The following is a 17,718-nucleotide window of genomic DNA, read 5'->3' as shown; positions in this document are numbered from 1 at the left end:
TTCAGCAAAGCATGTTATTTTGAATCTTTTGCCCATTTTTTTTAGAAATTTGGTGGCTTTAAAAAATTACTATTATTGAGTTGTGACAGGTTTGTCTGTATATTGAATGTCAGCATTTTTTTTTAGATACATAATTTGCAGGTATTTTCTCCGAGTCTGTGACTTTTTTTCCCCCTTGAACTTTCAAAGAGTTTTAATTTTAGTGAAACGTAACTTACCAGTTCTTTCTTTTGTAGTTCATGTCTTTCATGTTCTAAGAAGTCTTTCATAATTTAGGGTCACAAAGATTTTTCATGTTTTCTTATACAAGTTTTATACTTTTAGATTTTTTAGGTCTTTGATATGTTTAGAGTTAATTTTTGTAAATGGTGTAAGATACAAGTTGAAGTTTGTCTTGTTGTTGTTTGTTCATAAGATGTCCAATTGTTCCAGCATAGTTGTTGAAAAGACTGTATTTTCTCTATTGAAATGTGTTGGCACCTTTGCTGTGTGTCAACTGAACATTATGTGGGTCTATTTCCGGATTCTCTGTTCTGTCCCATTGAAGTGTGTGTCTGTCTTCTCACTGAGACCACACTAGCTTGATTGCTGAAGCTTTATAGTGAATCTTAAAAACAGGTAGTATGAATTCTCCTTTGTACATCTTTTTCAGAATTATTTTGGGTATTCCAGCACCTTGTTTTTCCGCATAAGACAAGAGGTAGTTTTTTAAAAGTTAGTTTTACAGTGCAGAATCTGAAACCATTAATGAACTTTTTGTCCTCTGTAACATTGAAATCTATGGGACTATCTTGAACATTGAATGGATTTTTTTAACCCACGAATGCTTTTATAACATCACACGTAATTCATTTAGAGAATATTGGTTCTCTGAATTATATAGACCTACTAATTATTGGCACATTTCATTATTCAATATTTAAAAGTTACATGTATTAATATCTCCACTGATCTCCTGAGAGAATTCTTTTTTTTTCTTTTTTAAGAGAGAGAGTGCTGCTCATGCAGGCACGTGCCAGTGGGAGTGGGATGGGGAGGGGCAGAGGGACAGGGGGAGAAAGAATCTTAATCAGACTCCATGGCCTGGGCAGAGCCCGAAGCAGGGCTTGATCTCATGACCCTGAGATCATGACCGGACCCGAAATCAAGAGTCAGATGCCTAACTGACTGAGCCACCCAGGCGCCCCTCATGAGAGAATTCTTTAAGTGTTGGGAAAGTGTCAGGCTAATGGTGGTGATACAAATTTTCCAAAATCCTTCTTTTTTGCTTGAAAGATCAAATTTTATCATTGGCATTGCATACTGTCACTTGTTTTTCTTGAAGTAATAGGTTTAGTTGGTTCATTTTTGAGAACGTGTCTGTCAGATACCCAAGTCTGAATAACCATGGTTGGTTTAATTCCCCACTCAGTCATGCAAAGGCTTTATCTTGAGGCAAACCGTTGTACTTCATTATGCAGCAGAACTGCTTTTGCTTAGTTCCCATTTTGTCACACAGGATATTGGAAAGAAATCTATCCAGGGTCAAGATTTAATTAAATTAACAATTTTACTGCTTTTCATCCGGGACATTCTTAAATGAAGTGAAACTGTCCTTTTTCAGAGAAATCTTGAGATATATTTGGTCACTTTCTATTACTATGTTTATTATACTTCAAGTATGGAGATTGATGTGGAAACTTAAACTCAGTGTTACAACACTAGGAAGACAGTAAGTTACTGACGTTTTAGGCACATCTGAGTTTGAGTTTGGTATATGGTGAGACAATCTCTTAAGAGCTAATACAGTTATATTAAGTTGTTGTTTTATTATCTTATAGGTGCTATACTTGGTAGATCAGAAACTCAGGAGTGTATTTTCTATAATGCTAATTGGGAAAGAGATAGAACCAATCGAACTGGTGTTGAACCCTGTTATGGTGACAAAGATAAAAGGCGACATTGTTTTGCTACCTGGAAGAATATTTCTGGTTCCATTGAAATAGTGAAGCAAGGTTGTTGGCTGGATGATATCAACTGTTATGACAGGTAAGGAAACATTTTCTCCACACTCATTTTTACAGGGGGAAAGCTCAATGCATGTATTTTCACTTAAATGTTTCTTTTTTAAGATGGGATTATGAATACAATTATAACATGCTTTAATGACCATATACATGTTTTAAAGTAATAAGATAAATATGGTATGTGTATGTTTTATCTTTGGTACACTTTGAATAATCTACCATGTAGTGAAAACTATAGATAAGAACCTTTTTTCCCCCTATGTTATTAGTATGATAAACTTTTTTTAAGGTCAATTTTAAGGAAAAGGGATTTTTTAAATTGCTTTAAAAGACAGTATATCTGTTGAAAATCTATCCTGTATCCTCAAAGAAAGTAAAGCTTAATCATAGTATTTAATTTCCTTTTAGTTTCCCTATTTATGTATCTGGAAGAAATTGATCTTACTGCATTTTTTTTCTTTTTTTTTTTTTCTTGCAAAGTAGGCCTTTGTTCTTTACCCCTGAGAGACATTTTAACTTGATGTTCAGAATTACAACAGTACTAAGAGAGTCCTCATAGAAAGCTACATTTTATTTAAAAGATTTTGCTTAAATTGTTTTATTCTGTATTGGAAATAAAATACAGTAGACATGTTATTGACTGCCTGTGATCTTTCTGTAAGGAGACCCATAGATGTTTGGTTGATTACTTAAACTGCCTGGGCCACAGGATTTCCACTGTGGGTGGGTGCTGATGGCTGGCAGAGGCTGCAAAGTCCTAGATAAATAGACATTTTGGAGCCAGAAAATACTGATACACTCATGGAACACTGGGTACTTGCCTATCCCTTTCAGGAGCCTCAATTGATTACCATGAACCTGTGGTTGATTAGCCATATGTAATTAATAGCAAAATGTGTTGAATAAATCCATGAAAATTGAATTATCTCAATTTTTCATGAGAAGTTAAAATCTTAGGTATATATTTAGTATTTAGGGTTTACTTCTAAATCTCTGAATTTTCCAGAGATTATTTCTCTGTAATTACACATTTTAGCTGCGTTTCCGATTCTTAGCCTCTCTATAAATAGAGGTGATCATCAAGTGATATCTGCTATTATGAAAGGTAAGTAGGGCCACTAGGAAAACAGGATGGAGGTTACTCAAAAAATTAAAAATAAAACTACCCTGTGATCCAGCAATTCTACTTCGGGGTATTTATTGAGGAAATGAAAATGCTAACTTGTAAAAGATACATGCACCCCTATGTTTATTGCAGCATTATTTACAATAGCCAAGATATGGAAGCAACCTGTGTGTCCATTGATGGATAAAGAAAATGTGGTGTTTACACACACACACACACACTCAGGAATATTACTCAGCCATTTAAAGAAAGAAATCTTGCCATTTGAGACAACACAGATAGACCTTGAGGGTATTATGCTAAGTGAAATTAGTCATATAGAGAAAGACAAATACCATGTGATTTTACTTGTATGTGTAGTCTTAAAAAACAAAAACAAAAAATAAAATGAACTCCTAGATTAGAGGCTGGGGGTTGGGGGGGGTAAGGTGAAATGGTTGAAGGTGGTCAAAAGGTACAAACTTCCAGTTATAAAACAAGTCCTGGGGTTGTAATGTATAGTATGGCAACTATAGTTAATAAAGCTCTATCGTATATTTGAAAGTTTTGATAAGAGAGATTTTTTTCTTCTTCTTCTTCTTCTTTATTTTTTTTAAGAAAGGGGGTTGGGGAGGGGCAGAGAGAGGGAGAGAGTGGGGCTTGATCTCATGACCCTGAGATCATGACCTGAGCTGAAATCCAGAGTTATATGCTTAACTGACTGAGCCACCCAGGTGCCCTGATAAGAAAGTAGATCTTAACAATCCTCATCACAAGAAAAAAAATTTGTAACTATGTGTGATGTTGGACATTAACTAGATTATTGTGGTCATTTCACAGTATGTACAGATATGAAGATATTATGTTGTATACCTGAAACTAATGTAGTGTTATGTCAGTTTTATTTAAAAAAAAAAAAAACATAGGAAGAATTTTGGGGGAAAATCTTTACTCAAATTATCTTTTATTAGTTAGTTGAAACCAGAGATTCTTGTTCTTTTTGTGGTAAAAACTACTGTTTAACAGTCTCACCTGAAGGATAGTTAAGAGAAAAAAAAAGGATTCAAGAAATGTCAAAGTATGGAGGAAAAGACAATGATAAAAAGAAGAATGAAATTGGATAATGAAAAGTACTTTTTTGAGTTAATTAGGCTAGATACTTAGTCATTTTCACCTCCTATAATTTGAGACATGATTCTAAATATTAAAATTTTAAATTCATATATTTTTTATAACTTGTTAAAATTTAGCTTTCAGTTGTCTTTTACTTTCTACTAAATAGGTATTGGTGTAGATTTAATTTTAATGTTTGATTTTGTTAAAACAGCTTTCTTCCTGAAATTTCTTAAGCTTTCCAGTTTATTTTTTTTTTTTAAGATTTATTTATTTATTTGAGAGAGAGAGAGCATGAGAGGGGGGAGGGTCAGAGGGAGTAACAGGGATGATCCTGGGACTCCAGGATCATAACCTGAGCCAAAGGCAGTCAGTCGCCCAACCAATTGAGCCACCCAGGCGCCCTTAAGCTTTCCATTTTAAATTCAACCTTATTATTCTAACAGCCATCACAAAAGTTTGCAGTTTATTTCTAAGATATGTCTTTAAATTCACCTCATGTTTATTAGCAATATTTGCGGTTTTGATTTTTCTTTTTTTTTTTTAAACAGGTATAGCAGTTTATTAGCAGCTGATTAGGGTTTGTTCTAGCAACTAAATCCCTATCTCCTCACCTCCTCAGTCAACCTAACTTGTATCAGTTTTTGAGTTACTAGGCTCTGTACGTTGTTACATACTGTTCTCCATTTGTTGGTTATTCCAACCCTGTTCATTTTGTTTAGGGAATTTAAATCTACTCCAAAAAATGACACTCTTAATTCCCAAACCTAGCTTGGGAATTAAGCTTGGGTCTCTGATGTTGAGATAGGTTCTGCCATGAGAGGAACTTGCATTATTTTGTGTATGTGTATTTATATGTATATATATGTATATATGGATGTATTGGTGTGTACACACACACCTAGTTTTATTTATAGTGTTCAGTTTTGTACTTATGCAATGGGAAAGCTGTATTTCCTGTAAGAGAAAGCACTCCTAAACCAAATTTCTTCATTGGCTTTATGTTCCTTTTCAAGCTTTTCTAATAATTAAAAAAAAAAAAAAAAAAGATGGTTGCCTTAGATTAATCATTAAAAACCAAATTTAAGGGCGCCTGGGTGGCTCAGTTGGTTAAGCGACTGCCTTCGGCTCAGGTCATGATCCTGGAGTCCTGGGATCGAGTCCCGCATCGGGCTCCCTGCTCAGCAGGGAGTCTGCTTCTCCCTCTGACCCTCCCCCCTCTCATGCTCTCTGTCTCTCATTCTCTCTCTCAAAAAAAAAAAAAAAATCTTTAAAAAAAAAAAAAAAAAAAAAAAAAAAAAAAAAACCAAATTTAAGCAATGTTCTCATGGAGCTAGTGTGATTACTATAAAAGCAGCTGTTTTGTTTTTGTTTTGATGAGATTTAGTAACAGGATTACTGGAATGTTTTTGGCTTTTAAGAATTGATCATTGGATATTAATAAGAATCTTGAAGCTGACTATGAATGACTTTTTCATTATTTTATCTCTGAGAAGAATTTTAGAAAAACACCCATCGTAGATTCAGTTTAATGTTGATTTTAATTATTTCTCCTTTGTTTGTTTATAGGACTGATTGTATAGAAAAAAAAGACAGCCCTGAAGTGTATTTTTGTTGCTGTGAGGGCAATATGTGTAACGAAAGGTTTTCTTATTTTCCGGAGATGGAAGTCACACAGCGTAAGTTCACAGGGAAAATACATAGGTCTGTTTGACTAGTACCCTGAAAACAAAGCATATTTGTGTTGATGGAATAATTTACTCCTACTTTCTCCTACTCTTATTTTTCTCCTAAAATTTGATACTATAATAAATATTTATTGTGGAATTTTGTAGACCAAATCTGAATTGTTTTTTTCCTTCCGTTTTCCACAGCAACTTCGAACCCAGTTACACCTAAGCCACCCTATTACAACATATTGCTCTATTCCTTGGTGCCACTTATGTTGATTGCGGGGATTGTTATTTGTGCATTTTGGGTGTATAGGCATCATAAGATGGCCTACCCTCCTGTACTTGTTCCAACTCAAGTAAGTTATTGTCTTGTACTTTGTGCTGTTTTAAGTTATATATTTTAAAGAAATATTACTGTGGTGAAACCCACTGGGTTGCTGTAAATCATTTTCTTTTGGTGTTACTTTTTGAATGTTTATTGTTATGGCAGCCATGGCTAATTTTCTGAACTTATTGACTTGCTGTGTCCTAAACTTTTCTCACTTAGGAGTTAAGGTAAAGTAGACAAGGGGTATTCTGTTCTTTGGACAGTTTTACTGTCATTGTAGGGCTTTCAAGTGTGAGATTCACCCTGCTTTGTTTCTTGAGAAGTAATTGATGGTGGAGAAGTGATACCATAACCCATTCTTTCCCTCCTGTTCTTTCTCCCATTCCTAAATTTTTGTGCCTTTTTCAAGTCTACTTGCCAAAATATCCTTTTAACCATAGGGAGGGATTTAGTAAGGTAATCAGGAAAGTGTGGAAAAGAGAGGTTTCACAAAGGCATCAGGAAGGTATATCCAAAAAAATGTTTTTGGGAAGAGGAGCAGATGAGCAGTGCTTCTCTTCAGTTAGTATTGGTAGTTCCAAGTGTTGTTTTTGTTTTGTTAGTTTGGGTTTTTGTTTTGTTTTGGTTTGGTTTTTTTGCAGCATATCAAGTGTGTACTGAAGACTAAAAGCTTTTTTTTTTTTTAAAGACCAAAAACTTTTTTAATGCCCTTGATTCTCCCTCTCCTGACCCTGAATATACCTGAAAATGTAGATATGGTGGGTAATCAGATTAAATTAATGAAATTTTCCTCGTTCTCTGTCATGTAGACAGTTGGCACTGGCACAGTGGTTTACAAGCTCTTTTAATATAAGTAGTTAATATATTGCAGGCTGTGGAAAGGTGAAAACTATAGTTGTGGGAGACATCTTTAAACTCTAGTTTTTACTGTGTTTCTTTTAACTCTTAAGATCAGATTACCTTGGCCTTCTGGATCTCTTGGTTTAACTTTGTTTCTCTAATACCACTAGGATTAATGGTTAAAACGTGATAGAAGAATGGTAAAGTCCTATAATTTAATGACCAAAACAACTCTTCCCTGTAAGCTTTATTTACATAACATACTTCTTTCTCAGTACTTGCAGCAATTTGTTAGCATTAGATTATTGATCCACATAATCTTTGTAAGATGGTGTATATGGAGAAATAAACCCAAAGGTAAAATACCTTATTTGGTAAATTAGGTAAACACTGTTTTGTGCAGCTGAAATATTTTAACTTTTAAACATTAGTAACTAAGTTGTGGATTTATTAAAAATTATCTCTGAAAGTATTATAAAAATAAAAATTTTAGTGCCTAATAAATATATGTAGCTTATTCCAAATGGCCATAGGATCTACTTTGTCTTCTTTAGGTGGTAACTAGTTTTTATTTTATTTCTATATTTAGAAGAGAGAATGTTTAGTACTTAGAGTAGTGTCTGAATTTACCCTAGATTTGTGTTAAGAAAGAAAAAAACTGGAAACTAAATTTAAAAACAAATTTGTTGTTTTTTTAATAGAACTTTAAAAATAATGTATTCTTATAGATAATTTTGATATTCATAGAATATTGGCACAAAGGTATGGTTGGACTTTTTTTTAGAGGGCTCAGTATCCTATATATGAGGCTACTTTATTTAGAAATGCTAATTAATTCAAGCATTTAGACTTTTAAAATGGAAAGATACAGTCCATTTCTGTGGATTTTAGATATTTGTTGCCATGTTAAAGTTATTGTACACATTTATTTAGCACTTGAATTGCTCTGTGGTAAATTTGCATACATTGTATGAATTACTGAAAAAATGAGAACTAGATTTAAGGTTTTGTGATGGAATGATCTGGAATCGTCAAGCTTTGTTAGGAAAAATATAAAACATGCCTAACTGGTTTTTTTCCTGTCATAAACTGTGTTGTAGAAGAGGGGTTGTCATCAATTTGGAACTTCATTTATGTCATCTCTCACTGTGTCTCAAACAGTATAGTGTCATGCTTTAAGTTTCATTTTTGGTGAGAGGTTTATACAAAGTAGTTCTGCAACTGCTTAGTGCCTATCTTACTACAAAATGCCCAGTTTTATCTCCAACTTCAAAATAATTGATAATAACAGCAAGCATTTATTTGAACACTTACAGTGTACTCTGGTACTGGTAGGTTGCACATATGTATAAATACATAAGTTTTATATAAGAATATGTAAAAACATAAAATACATAATTTTTTCCCATGATTTCTAAATTGTGACCGGTATATAAGGCTCATCTTTGGAATTTATTAAATAATACGAACTCGTGGGCCACAACCCTGTAAGTATGGAGTGGGGCCTGAGATACTATGTTTCTAATAAGTTTTCAGGGTGATTGTGGTGACCAGCCAGGTGTGAAAAGCACTGATTTCACTTTACCTCACAGGGTTGTTTATGTAGTTTTAATTTCCATTTTATAGATAAAGAAATTGAGACATAGCAAAGCTTACAAGTGTCAGAGCTGGAATCTGAACTAAAGCTTTTCTTTTCTTGCTGCTTATCCTGTTCTGCCTCTTTTTTTTTTTTTTTTTTCCCCCAGAAAGCCAATGTCTCTGGTGTTTTAGATAATTCAGTAAACATTCCTGCCATTTCAAAATCATTCTGTAGGCTAATTTATTTTTCTACTTTGGATGTCGAAAAGTTTGACTACTAAAATGAGCAGTAATATCACATTGTCTCTCACATAGGACAAAAAAGAAGTCATGGATATATCCAAGGGCATATTCATGTGTTTTCCATTAACAAAATTTTTTAGCACATTTTAGAATAAGGTTTATCAGCATGATTGGGTTGTAGGTAAGGATTCCTGTGCCGCTGAGCTGATAGTGCCAATGCCTACTAGTTATTCAAGACTTTCACGAGGGACAGGAGTAGTAAGTAAGGGAGACATACATTTGAAGTCTTAAGGTGATTTCTGTATTTCACTCCATATTCATGTCCCCATTAATTCCCAAGACTAGTTAGGAAAAGATCTTATATTCTTATGGATTTCTGAAACATTTTTCCTCCATATCTTCAAACACTTAGACAGTGACATGAAATTTTTCATTCCTTTTCTTAGGGAAACTTTTCCTTAAAGCTTTGGCTAAAGGCTGGTTTGTGAATTAACTGGTCTGTTTTATGACATTAGTCTTATCATGTGGTAATATCTTATTGACAGGTCATTCCTACAATAAGCACTATACTTGAAGAGAATTTATAGTGGATCTCGCAGAACAAGCTGAAGTTATGTATACTGTGACCATTCGTTGGTCTGATCTCAGTCTTTTATTCTCATTGGGGGGTAAAAGATCAGTTTGTGGCATCCTGGAAGACAAGAGATATCCACATATATCTTCTTACTGAGCTGGTTCTGACAGCAAAATTATGGGGTTCTTTATTTCTAAGACACCAAGTTAGAATTTCTTCTGGTGTTAGTATTTCATTGTGAAGAAATGATCTAAGGATATACATGCTTTAAAATCTGGTCTTACGGCTCTTAGTAACCAGTAAAAAATACTAATTCTCAAATCTAGCATAGTAAGAGGAATGGAAAAAGTAATTTTGCTCTTTTTTTTTTTTAATTGAAGCCATTCTTCTTTCTTTATAACCTATAACTATTATGTTTCTAGCATATGTTTCTAACTGTTAACATTTCTAACATTATAACCTATAACTGTTATGTTTCTAACATTGTCTTCCCCGTCACCCTGGATGAAAGCCTGGGAGACAACTACTACTTTTTTTGGCCCTGTCATTTACCAAGTCCTATTCATTCACCTTTTCATCCTTCTTGATCCTGTTGTAGTTCAGGACATTATTACATCTGAGGCTGAGATTATTTCTGTAATCTCATAGCTGGTCTTCTCTCTCTCTCTCCATCTATACTATTGCTGTAGAAGGGCATTTTACATGTCTGATTATGTTGCTTCTGTTTTTAAAACTGTTTGAGGGCTCTCAGTGATCCACAGCAAAGAATACAAAGTCGGGAGTATGACACGGGGGCTTCCATACCTCCATACATTTACCTTTTTATTCTTTCCTCCCATTACACCCTAAGCCATCCATCGTATGCATCTAGAATGGTATTAGTTATGTACTGTCCTTAAAAGAATTGAGAAAATAGTGTTGAAGTCAGTTTCTGTCTTGTGTGATTCAGACGAATAACAGTTGAGAGAGGCTCTAGTCATTTGTGTACATGTTCCAATCTCCCACTTGACTGTAAGCTCCTTGAAGACCAGCTGTGTGTTGTAAATCACTGCTGTATTCACGCAGTGTTTGTGCGTATAACCATTCTGTAAGTGATGAATTGCCAAATTTGACTTTGTTGCATTCAGAGTTATACTGAGATGATAATGCAGCATGCCCAGGCATTCATTTAATAAAGAGCTTTAGAGCTTAGTTTTAAGATAAATCTAGAGGCCATATTTCTTTAGGGTAAAATAAATTGAAGTATTCCAGGCTTTCGTAAGACAGTGCCAGTATTCAGTTCTTTTTGGAATCACAAGCTTGAAGCATCTTTTTAATTTGCATCCCCTAGGTCCTTTTCTTTTACCTGTGCTGAAATTGTTTTTCCACATATAGGAATTTGCTCTTGTAACCTGCAGTGAGTAAACTGAACACAAACTGGTTTTTCTAGTGCTGGTGAGTCAAGAATAGGAGGGAATGGATGCATTGACTCTGTGATTAAGAAGTCTTACTGTGGTTAGAGTTAATGTGGTTTCAATAAAAGTGTTTGCATCGCTCTCAAAACCATATGTGAGCTGAAGTTTCCTGTTAATAAGATCTATATTTATGCTGATAAAAAACACTTGATAAGAAAGCGGATTTTAGGGGCTAGAAATTACCTACCTTTAACAAGGTATAAAGTTAACTTCTTGTTCATTTTTAAAGGCTATTTAAGTAGCACTATAGTATTGCAACAGTAATGCCTACTTAAATGACATCAGTCTCTTCAGTTCTCTACATCATGACATTTTGTCTTGATTTTGGTCTGAGGAAGAGTGAAGACTTTCAGATGTTTGGGATGCTTATTTGGGCACACAAAATAATCCTGCTGATCTTAATATTAAAGTAATAATAGGTTGTCATTTCATGCTATGTCAAATTACTATCCACTGAGAAACCAAGCCATCTGTGAAAATGCTGTGTAGGATTTCCTGTTGAACATGAGTCTATATATGTACCCATTTAAAATTAATAAGATACTGAAAGGGTAGCATAGCATCATTCAGCCAAGTCAGTTTAGGAAAGGGTACTGCTTACCTATTTGTGGAGGATGCAGGAGAAATTTACTGAAATTAAATGAGTATTAATATGCTAATATTAAGTTATACTTGCAAAATGAGTATCACATCTATCGAAGCACATCTTGAAATAGGTTGACTCACTTTTTCTTTCCTTTTAAATTTTTTTCTTTTTAAGAATTAATTTCAAATACTTGCCTGTTATAATAAGACAAATTATACAGAAGGAAGTGTGTGCAAAAGAAAGGAGATAGAACCATTTGTTCTTTCTTTTTTTTCCTTTATCACTTTCCTGAGATAATCAATTTTAACAGGTTGGTATGTATCCTTTGGCACCTATTTCTAATCTCATTTGTTTGAGTATATGCTTTTTTTTCCCCCCTTTTATAAACTACAGAATGTTATTTCACAATTGCTTTCTTTTAATTTAACAGTATACTGAGGACAGCTTTTCAGCTCAATACTTTTCAATCTCATTCTGATTAAATGATGTGTTCTTAAGTGAAATTTAGTGGAGCTTTAATGTATGCTCATGAAATATCAAAACTTTATGTTTTATTAGCTTAGAGTTGGTGTTAGGTTTCTGCTAAGACCTGGAATCTACATTTCACAAATATTTTTAACTGTCTTACTTTATTTTAGCATGTTTAAAGTATGGTGATATAATGGTCTTGTCTTGCAGTTGAGCATTCTTCTGTTTTGTTTTTGTTTTTGTTTTTTTGTATATGCCTAAGAAGTAGTGCAGGGCTCCTACAAAAGTCTCTTTTCTTCTGTGTTCCACCTTTGTGTGTGATTATTTTTGTTACAACTTAAATTATGACTTAGTTTTATGTATATTTCTAAACTAATTATGGGGAGAAGTGTCATAAATTATTTGTAGACTTGCAGCTTGACAAAAAATTACTCTCTTAGGCGTACATGAGCTGTTTTACTTAGCAAATGCATGGACAGGCCCACTTGGAGATTTGCTGAAATTCCGTGTCCAAAAGCAAAAAGGAAAGGAAGGGGAGAAGGGAAAAAAAAAAAAAAATTAAAAGCTTTATCCAAAGCTTAAAACAAGTTAAAGCTATATATTAAAGTTAATAATGAAAGCACTTTATTTCTAAAGATGACTTCCATTTAATTTTTAAAATCTTGAGTTCAGTTTTCCTTTGGACTGTGGATGGCCCCATCTTCCAGTTTACAAATGGGACTGATGCATATAGAACAGAATACATAATTTCTCCTTTTTCTTGTCTGGCGAGGAGATGGACGATAGGAAAAAGTGTGCTTTTCTCTCAATTCTTTATTTCCTGGACCTCACTGTAGATTTCTTCCTTCATTCCTAGCTACTTCATCACTGTCACATCTTCTGAGCCCATTTGTTAGTGAAAGCTGCTTGTATCACGTAGGCTGGCGGGTGTTGGCGTTTGTCGGTTTGGTTTCAGCTGACCTACTCACCTGATGCCTGAGTGCGTGCTGTGTGCCAGGCATCGTGCTGCTGGGTATTGGCCAGCCCCAGAGGGACAGTTCTGGCTGGCCCTTTTGAAGCCCACAGTTAATAAATATGTAGGTGAACAAAAAATAGGTTGGTTGGTCGTTTGTGCAGCTTGGAAATGAATTGCATTAGCAATTTTGGTCAAAGGTGGAGGAGAAGAGGAGAAAGGTCTGACCCCAGTTCTGTGGTGACTGGGAGCCCCACCGGGGGTGCCTGTCTAATGTTAAGTGCTCAAAACATGTTAGCTGTTATTGCTAACAGAGTTGCAACTTCAAAATTGTACTCAAAAGGTATCCTATTTATTAAAGCCATTGTAAATACATATTTATATGTCAATACTTTGAAATTAGTGCAGTGAAAGATTTCTTTTTGAGTACTCTGTCAAGGACTACACGGGGCATTTCACACTGATTAATCTTTCAACACCCCATGATATAGGTTTTGTTTTATTAAGTCCATTTCATAGATAAGAAAATCATGGCACAGATAGGTGAAGTGTCGGCCTAGTGTCAGTCTGCTGAGTGGTGAAGTCTGGCCATTTAGACCCAAGGATTATTATTCATTGAAGTAATTTTAATAGAATGGCTTATTTCAGTAAATAATGGGGGGGGGGGGCATAAAAACCTAAAGTAGGATAAAGGGAGGAATCAGAGTATGTAAATTTAAAATAGTTTTTATTGTAAGTACATAAAGCCTTGTAGATAAACGTAATCATTTTATCACATCAATTTCTATAATGTATAGCATGATCCTTTTCCTTTTTTTTCAGCTTTACTTGCAGAATACAAATGCTAAAATAAATAAAATTTCTTCTATCCTCACTAATAAACCTGATGCTTCTGAGCAGTGGCCAGAAGGAGAATGGATATCCCTTACATCTTGTTCAGACTTTTAGACCCCATTGCTAGCTACCCTGAGGAGCTACTTTCTTCTTAGGGAACTTATTCAGAATCCTATTTCGTCCATCTCGGTCTGTCTTTGCCTTGCTTTCAGGAGTTAGATGAGGAAAACGGAGGAAGTAGGAGTTGGTACATCACAATGGAATTTTGAAGATCTAATTGGATAGAATGATGGCTGTGCATTTGGCAGTATCAATATTATTATTGCATATGTTAATGTATAATATCTTGCTTTCCCTAGCTTAGAAGCATTTGTTCTGATATACACACTATATTATTTCTTTATAGATTCTATTTCAGTCTGCTTGGCAATAGTCTTTTTTAAAATTAGCAATTGTAAAATTTCTTAGAGCATGAGATAATTAGATGACTAAGATGAAACAAATTCAGAGTTTGTCAGTTTTCAAATACTTTGGGGTGGGGGTCCTTAAATCTTGGTAGTCCTAAGAAGATATTTAGTGAGTTATTGAAAAATATATATGTATATATAAGTTTTAGAATGGTTTAAATAGTAAATAAGAGAAAATTTATAGTATATGTCATATATGTGTGTTTATAGTATATAAATGAACCAAAATCCATATTTCTAGAAAGATTTCTTTGTGTTCCTGTTCTGTACATCTAACTGCCTACTAACTGTCAGCACTTAGATGTCTCCAGGCACTTAACATTCCATGGTAATGATCTCTCCAAACCTGGTTCTCAGTAAATAGAACCAGTAACCATTCAGTGGCACAAGTCAGAAATTTAGGATGCATCCCAGTACCATTTTCCCACCTAATCTGTCTCCCTTGAGTACTTACTCCATTTTTCAAGGATCCTCTCCTCAGGAAGATCTTCTCTTACTTAACATACCCTTGGAAGTATGCTTTCACCTTACAGGTGCTCAGGGTACTGAATTCCTTTTTACTGCTCTTATTTTATAATTATGCATCCATCAGTGTGGTGTCTTTGACTAGTCTTCCTTCCCCCACACTATAGTAAGCACTATGAGAACCTAGCACAACTAGGCACTCAATAAGGATTTGTTGAGTGAATGGAGAAGTCCTATTCATTCTTCTCTGATGTTTGGCAACACAGTTAAATTTCTTTACCCCTTAAGGAATAAGCAGCAAGTCTCTTTCTCATCCAGCAGCCTAATTACTTGACATTAATGTGCTGATTTGGTTTTCACTGTTCTCTCCAGTTATAGTGCATGATACTCAAGTTTCATTTTCCATGTTGTGAATTCAGATGGTTTTATTTGGTTACTTGTTATCCGTGTATTTCAGTGATTTAATTTTTTTGGATTCTGTTTTGACCCTTTTGTTTTATAACATAGTTTACGCATTGAGGCCTGTTCTTGGTGTCCCTTGTTTAGCTTGATCATTCTCTGACTTACTCTAATGTTCATTTATTGAGAAGTATATTGAGCAAAGATACCCTTTTTGGGAAGATACATGGACCTACTTGCATAGTGTTATTATAGTGGCAGGGTTATCTCTGTAGTACCTGTAATGAAAACAAAACCTGAGAGATACCTAGGCCTTGGGAAGCTAAAGTCTAGCTATTCATTTGGCATGTATTTCTTTCAAGGGATGAATTTTACTCTGCAGTACTGATAAGATGTTTTGATAGTAGGATTAGCTAAGCCTTTTCAATGAATTATAAATAATCCTGAATCATTATCACAGGAGAAAATCAAGAAGGAAGCAAAACTAGTTAAACTACGGGTACAGATAAATGAATTATCAAATCTTTTTTTGTCAGTGCTATTCTCTATATAAATATTGTAGAAATACTGGAAACGGCAGATATACTCAGTGATTGGAGGGATTTGAAGCCTCCTTTTACACTGGTGACAGTATTTCTCTTAATTTTAAATTTAGGCCCCTAACTATTTTAGGATGACTGGGAAAATGAAAATCTTGTTCTCTATCAGTATCTGAGTGTCCTCAGACTGAAAAGTATGTATGGATACTTGTTCCCAGGGCCACCACTGCTTGACTTCTTCACTCTCGATGTGGCTAGTAAGTCAACAATGGGCCTGGCCTGTCACTATGTTCTACTTAATTCTCATTTTTTTATTCTTCCCCGTCTTTATTTTCTTACCCTAGTATATTGTTTATGTTGCACACACAAAGACACTAGAAACATTTTTCTAATTTATTATTTATGATATCTTCCATGAAAAGGGAGTGAAGCAGTTCAGGAAATGGGAGATTTCAGAGACTCTTAAAACAACTGCCAAAGTGTGGGCTGAGGAACTTATTCTGGTTACGTAAAAATTTCTTCTGTGCTGCTTCTAGTTTTTGTTAAAGGCAATACTGCCCTCTCGTGTCCAGAAGCCAATTCCAGCGCGTATTTTCTCAATTAAATTGCTTGTTTTACTCATCCAGTTTAGACTCTAGAACTTCTTAGAAAACAAGTAACAATTATTTAAGACTCGGTGTAGTTTGCTAGCTTGAAGTTCATTGGATCAGGTAATTTGGGGTCATACTAGAGTTGTCTATACAATAATGCCCCTCATCTGAAAGGTGATATCCAAGTTTTTTGTTTGTTTGATATTACTTTCCTCCCTTTATAAGGAAAGTGTTCCCAGTTCTTATTTTAAAAATATGATACATTGGATCATTGCCAACTTTTAAAAAGCTAAATCATTATTCTCCTTCCTTCACTTTTGTAACTGATGTGTCATTTTTCATTTCATTCTGGATATAAATCGTAATTTCTTTTGCCTGTGTTTTTTCTTCACAAGCACGCCTTTCATATAATGATAGAGGTAAGATGCATTGATGTTTGTTTTATGGTTGTGGAACTTTTTGTGGATGCATATTAAACATTTTTTTCTTAGATTTTTGTTGTTGTTGCTTTATTGTGCATCCTTTATAAATTTGTGTTACGGATTTTTTTTTTTTTTTTTTTTTTTACCACTTTTAGTATTAAAAACATGATTGATTTGCCACAGTAATAGTTTTTGGTTTTCAAAGAGTTGTTAACCACATTTATACTTATCTGAGTTGGAATGTAGAAACTTAGTTGATTAGATGTTAACACCTAATGGCTAGTATGTCACTAGCTTAATGTCAGCATATGCTCATTTTTACCAGGAGCTGACTTTCTGGTGAAACCCATTATCCTTTAATGTGAAATCTATATTTTCAGATAGTTTCTTTCATCTTTAGCCTCCTTAGCAAATGGGCTGGCTAGAGAAGTATAAGTTGATCTTTTGCTCTCTAGAGTTTGAAGGCTTTTAGATTAGAATTTACCCTTCTCACTTGAGAACTCAGAAGAAGTACAATGATCATAGACTACTTAGCAGCTCTTCACTTCTGCTAATGTATTCCAGTCTTGAGTATAGTAATCCTACTGGGTAGCAGTATTGGGATGGGGGCACGATTTTCAGTGATTGCCATTTGTTGTTTCTCAACATGATGTCTCCTGATGCCGTAATTTTCATATACAAATGGGTAAAGAAGAGATCTAAGTGGAGGCATGTTCTACTGCATGTCTTCTTAACTGTGCAAAATAGCGTGGGGATTGCAAGAGAACTGGAGACTTAGGAAAAGTTTTCAGGAATTCCCCAGTCCTCGCAGTTGATCCCCCAAAGCTGGTTTTCTGTGTAGCGGGGCAAAGTCATGTTTTATGATAATATCAGAATGTTGCTGTCATTATGAAGTTCAAGCCCAAATTTGTCTCGCCAGGTGTTGATACATTTTAAAGGTATAAATCTTTATTCCTAGAATCAGGTACAGTTGACCCTTGAACAATGCAGGGCTTAGGGGTGCCAATGCCGTGCACAAACCTGTGTATAACTTTTTACTCCCCCCAAAACTTAACTACTGAGTTTTGTGACTAATAACACAA

General features: G+C 34.6%; 1 protein-coding gene across 3 annotated transcripts in view; it reads left to right on the top strand.

The window, feature by feature from the left end:
• The window catches only part of ACVR2A (activin A receptor type 2A), an 81,326-nt gene that overhangs the window by 47,327 nt on the left and 16,281 nt on the right, over window positions 1-17,718 (top strand). For 2 of the 3 annotated variants that reach the window (XM_032410871.1, XM_032410889.1), the window contains exons 3-6: window positions 1,821-2,028; window positions 5,794-5,903; window positions 6,099-6,253; window positions 16,610-16,633. In XM_032410871.1, coding sequence (XP_032266762.1) covers window positions 1,821-2,028; window positions 5,794-5,903; window positions 6,099-6,253; window positions 16,610-16,633 — 497 coding nt within the window. The remainder of the gene's footprint in view (window positions 1-1,820; window positions 2,029-5,793; window positions 5,904-6,098; window positions 6,254-16,609; window positions 16,634-17,718) is intronic. The other variant, XM_032410882.1, reaches the window with a different exon arrangement.

The sequence above is a fragment of the Phoca vitulina genome, unplaced genomic scaffold (assembly GCF_004348235.1).
Source record: "Phoca vitulina isolate PV1807 unplaced genomic scaffold, GSC_HSeal_1.0 scaffold1, whole genome shotgun sequence".
In the NCBI taxonomy this organism is placed as follows: Eukaryota; Metazoa; Chordata; class Mammalia; order Carnivora; family Phocidae; genus Phoca; species Phoca vitulina.
The sequence above is the reverse complement of the archived record's forward strand: the minus strand, read 5'-3'. Positions and strand labels throughout refer to the sequence as shown.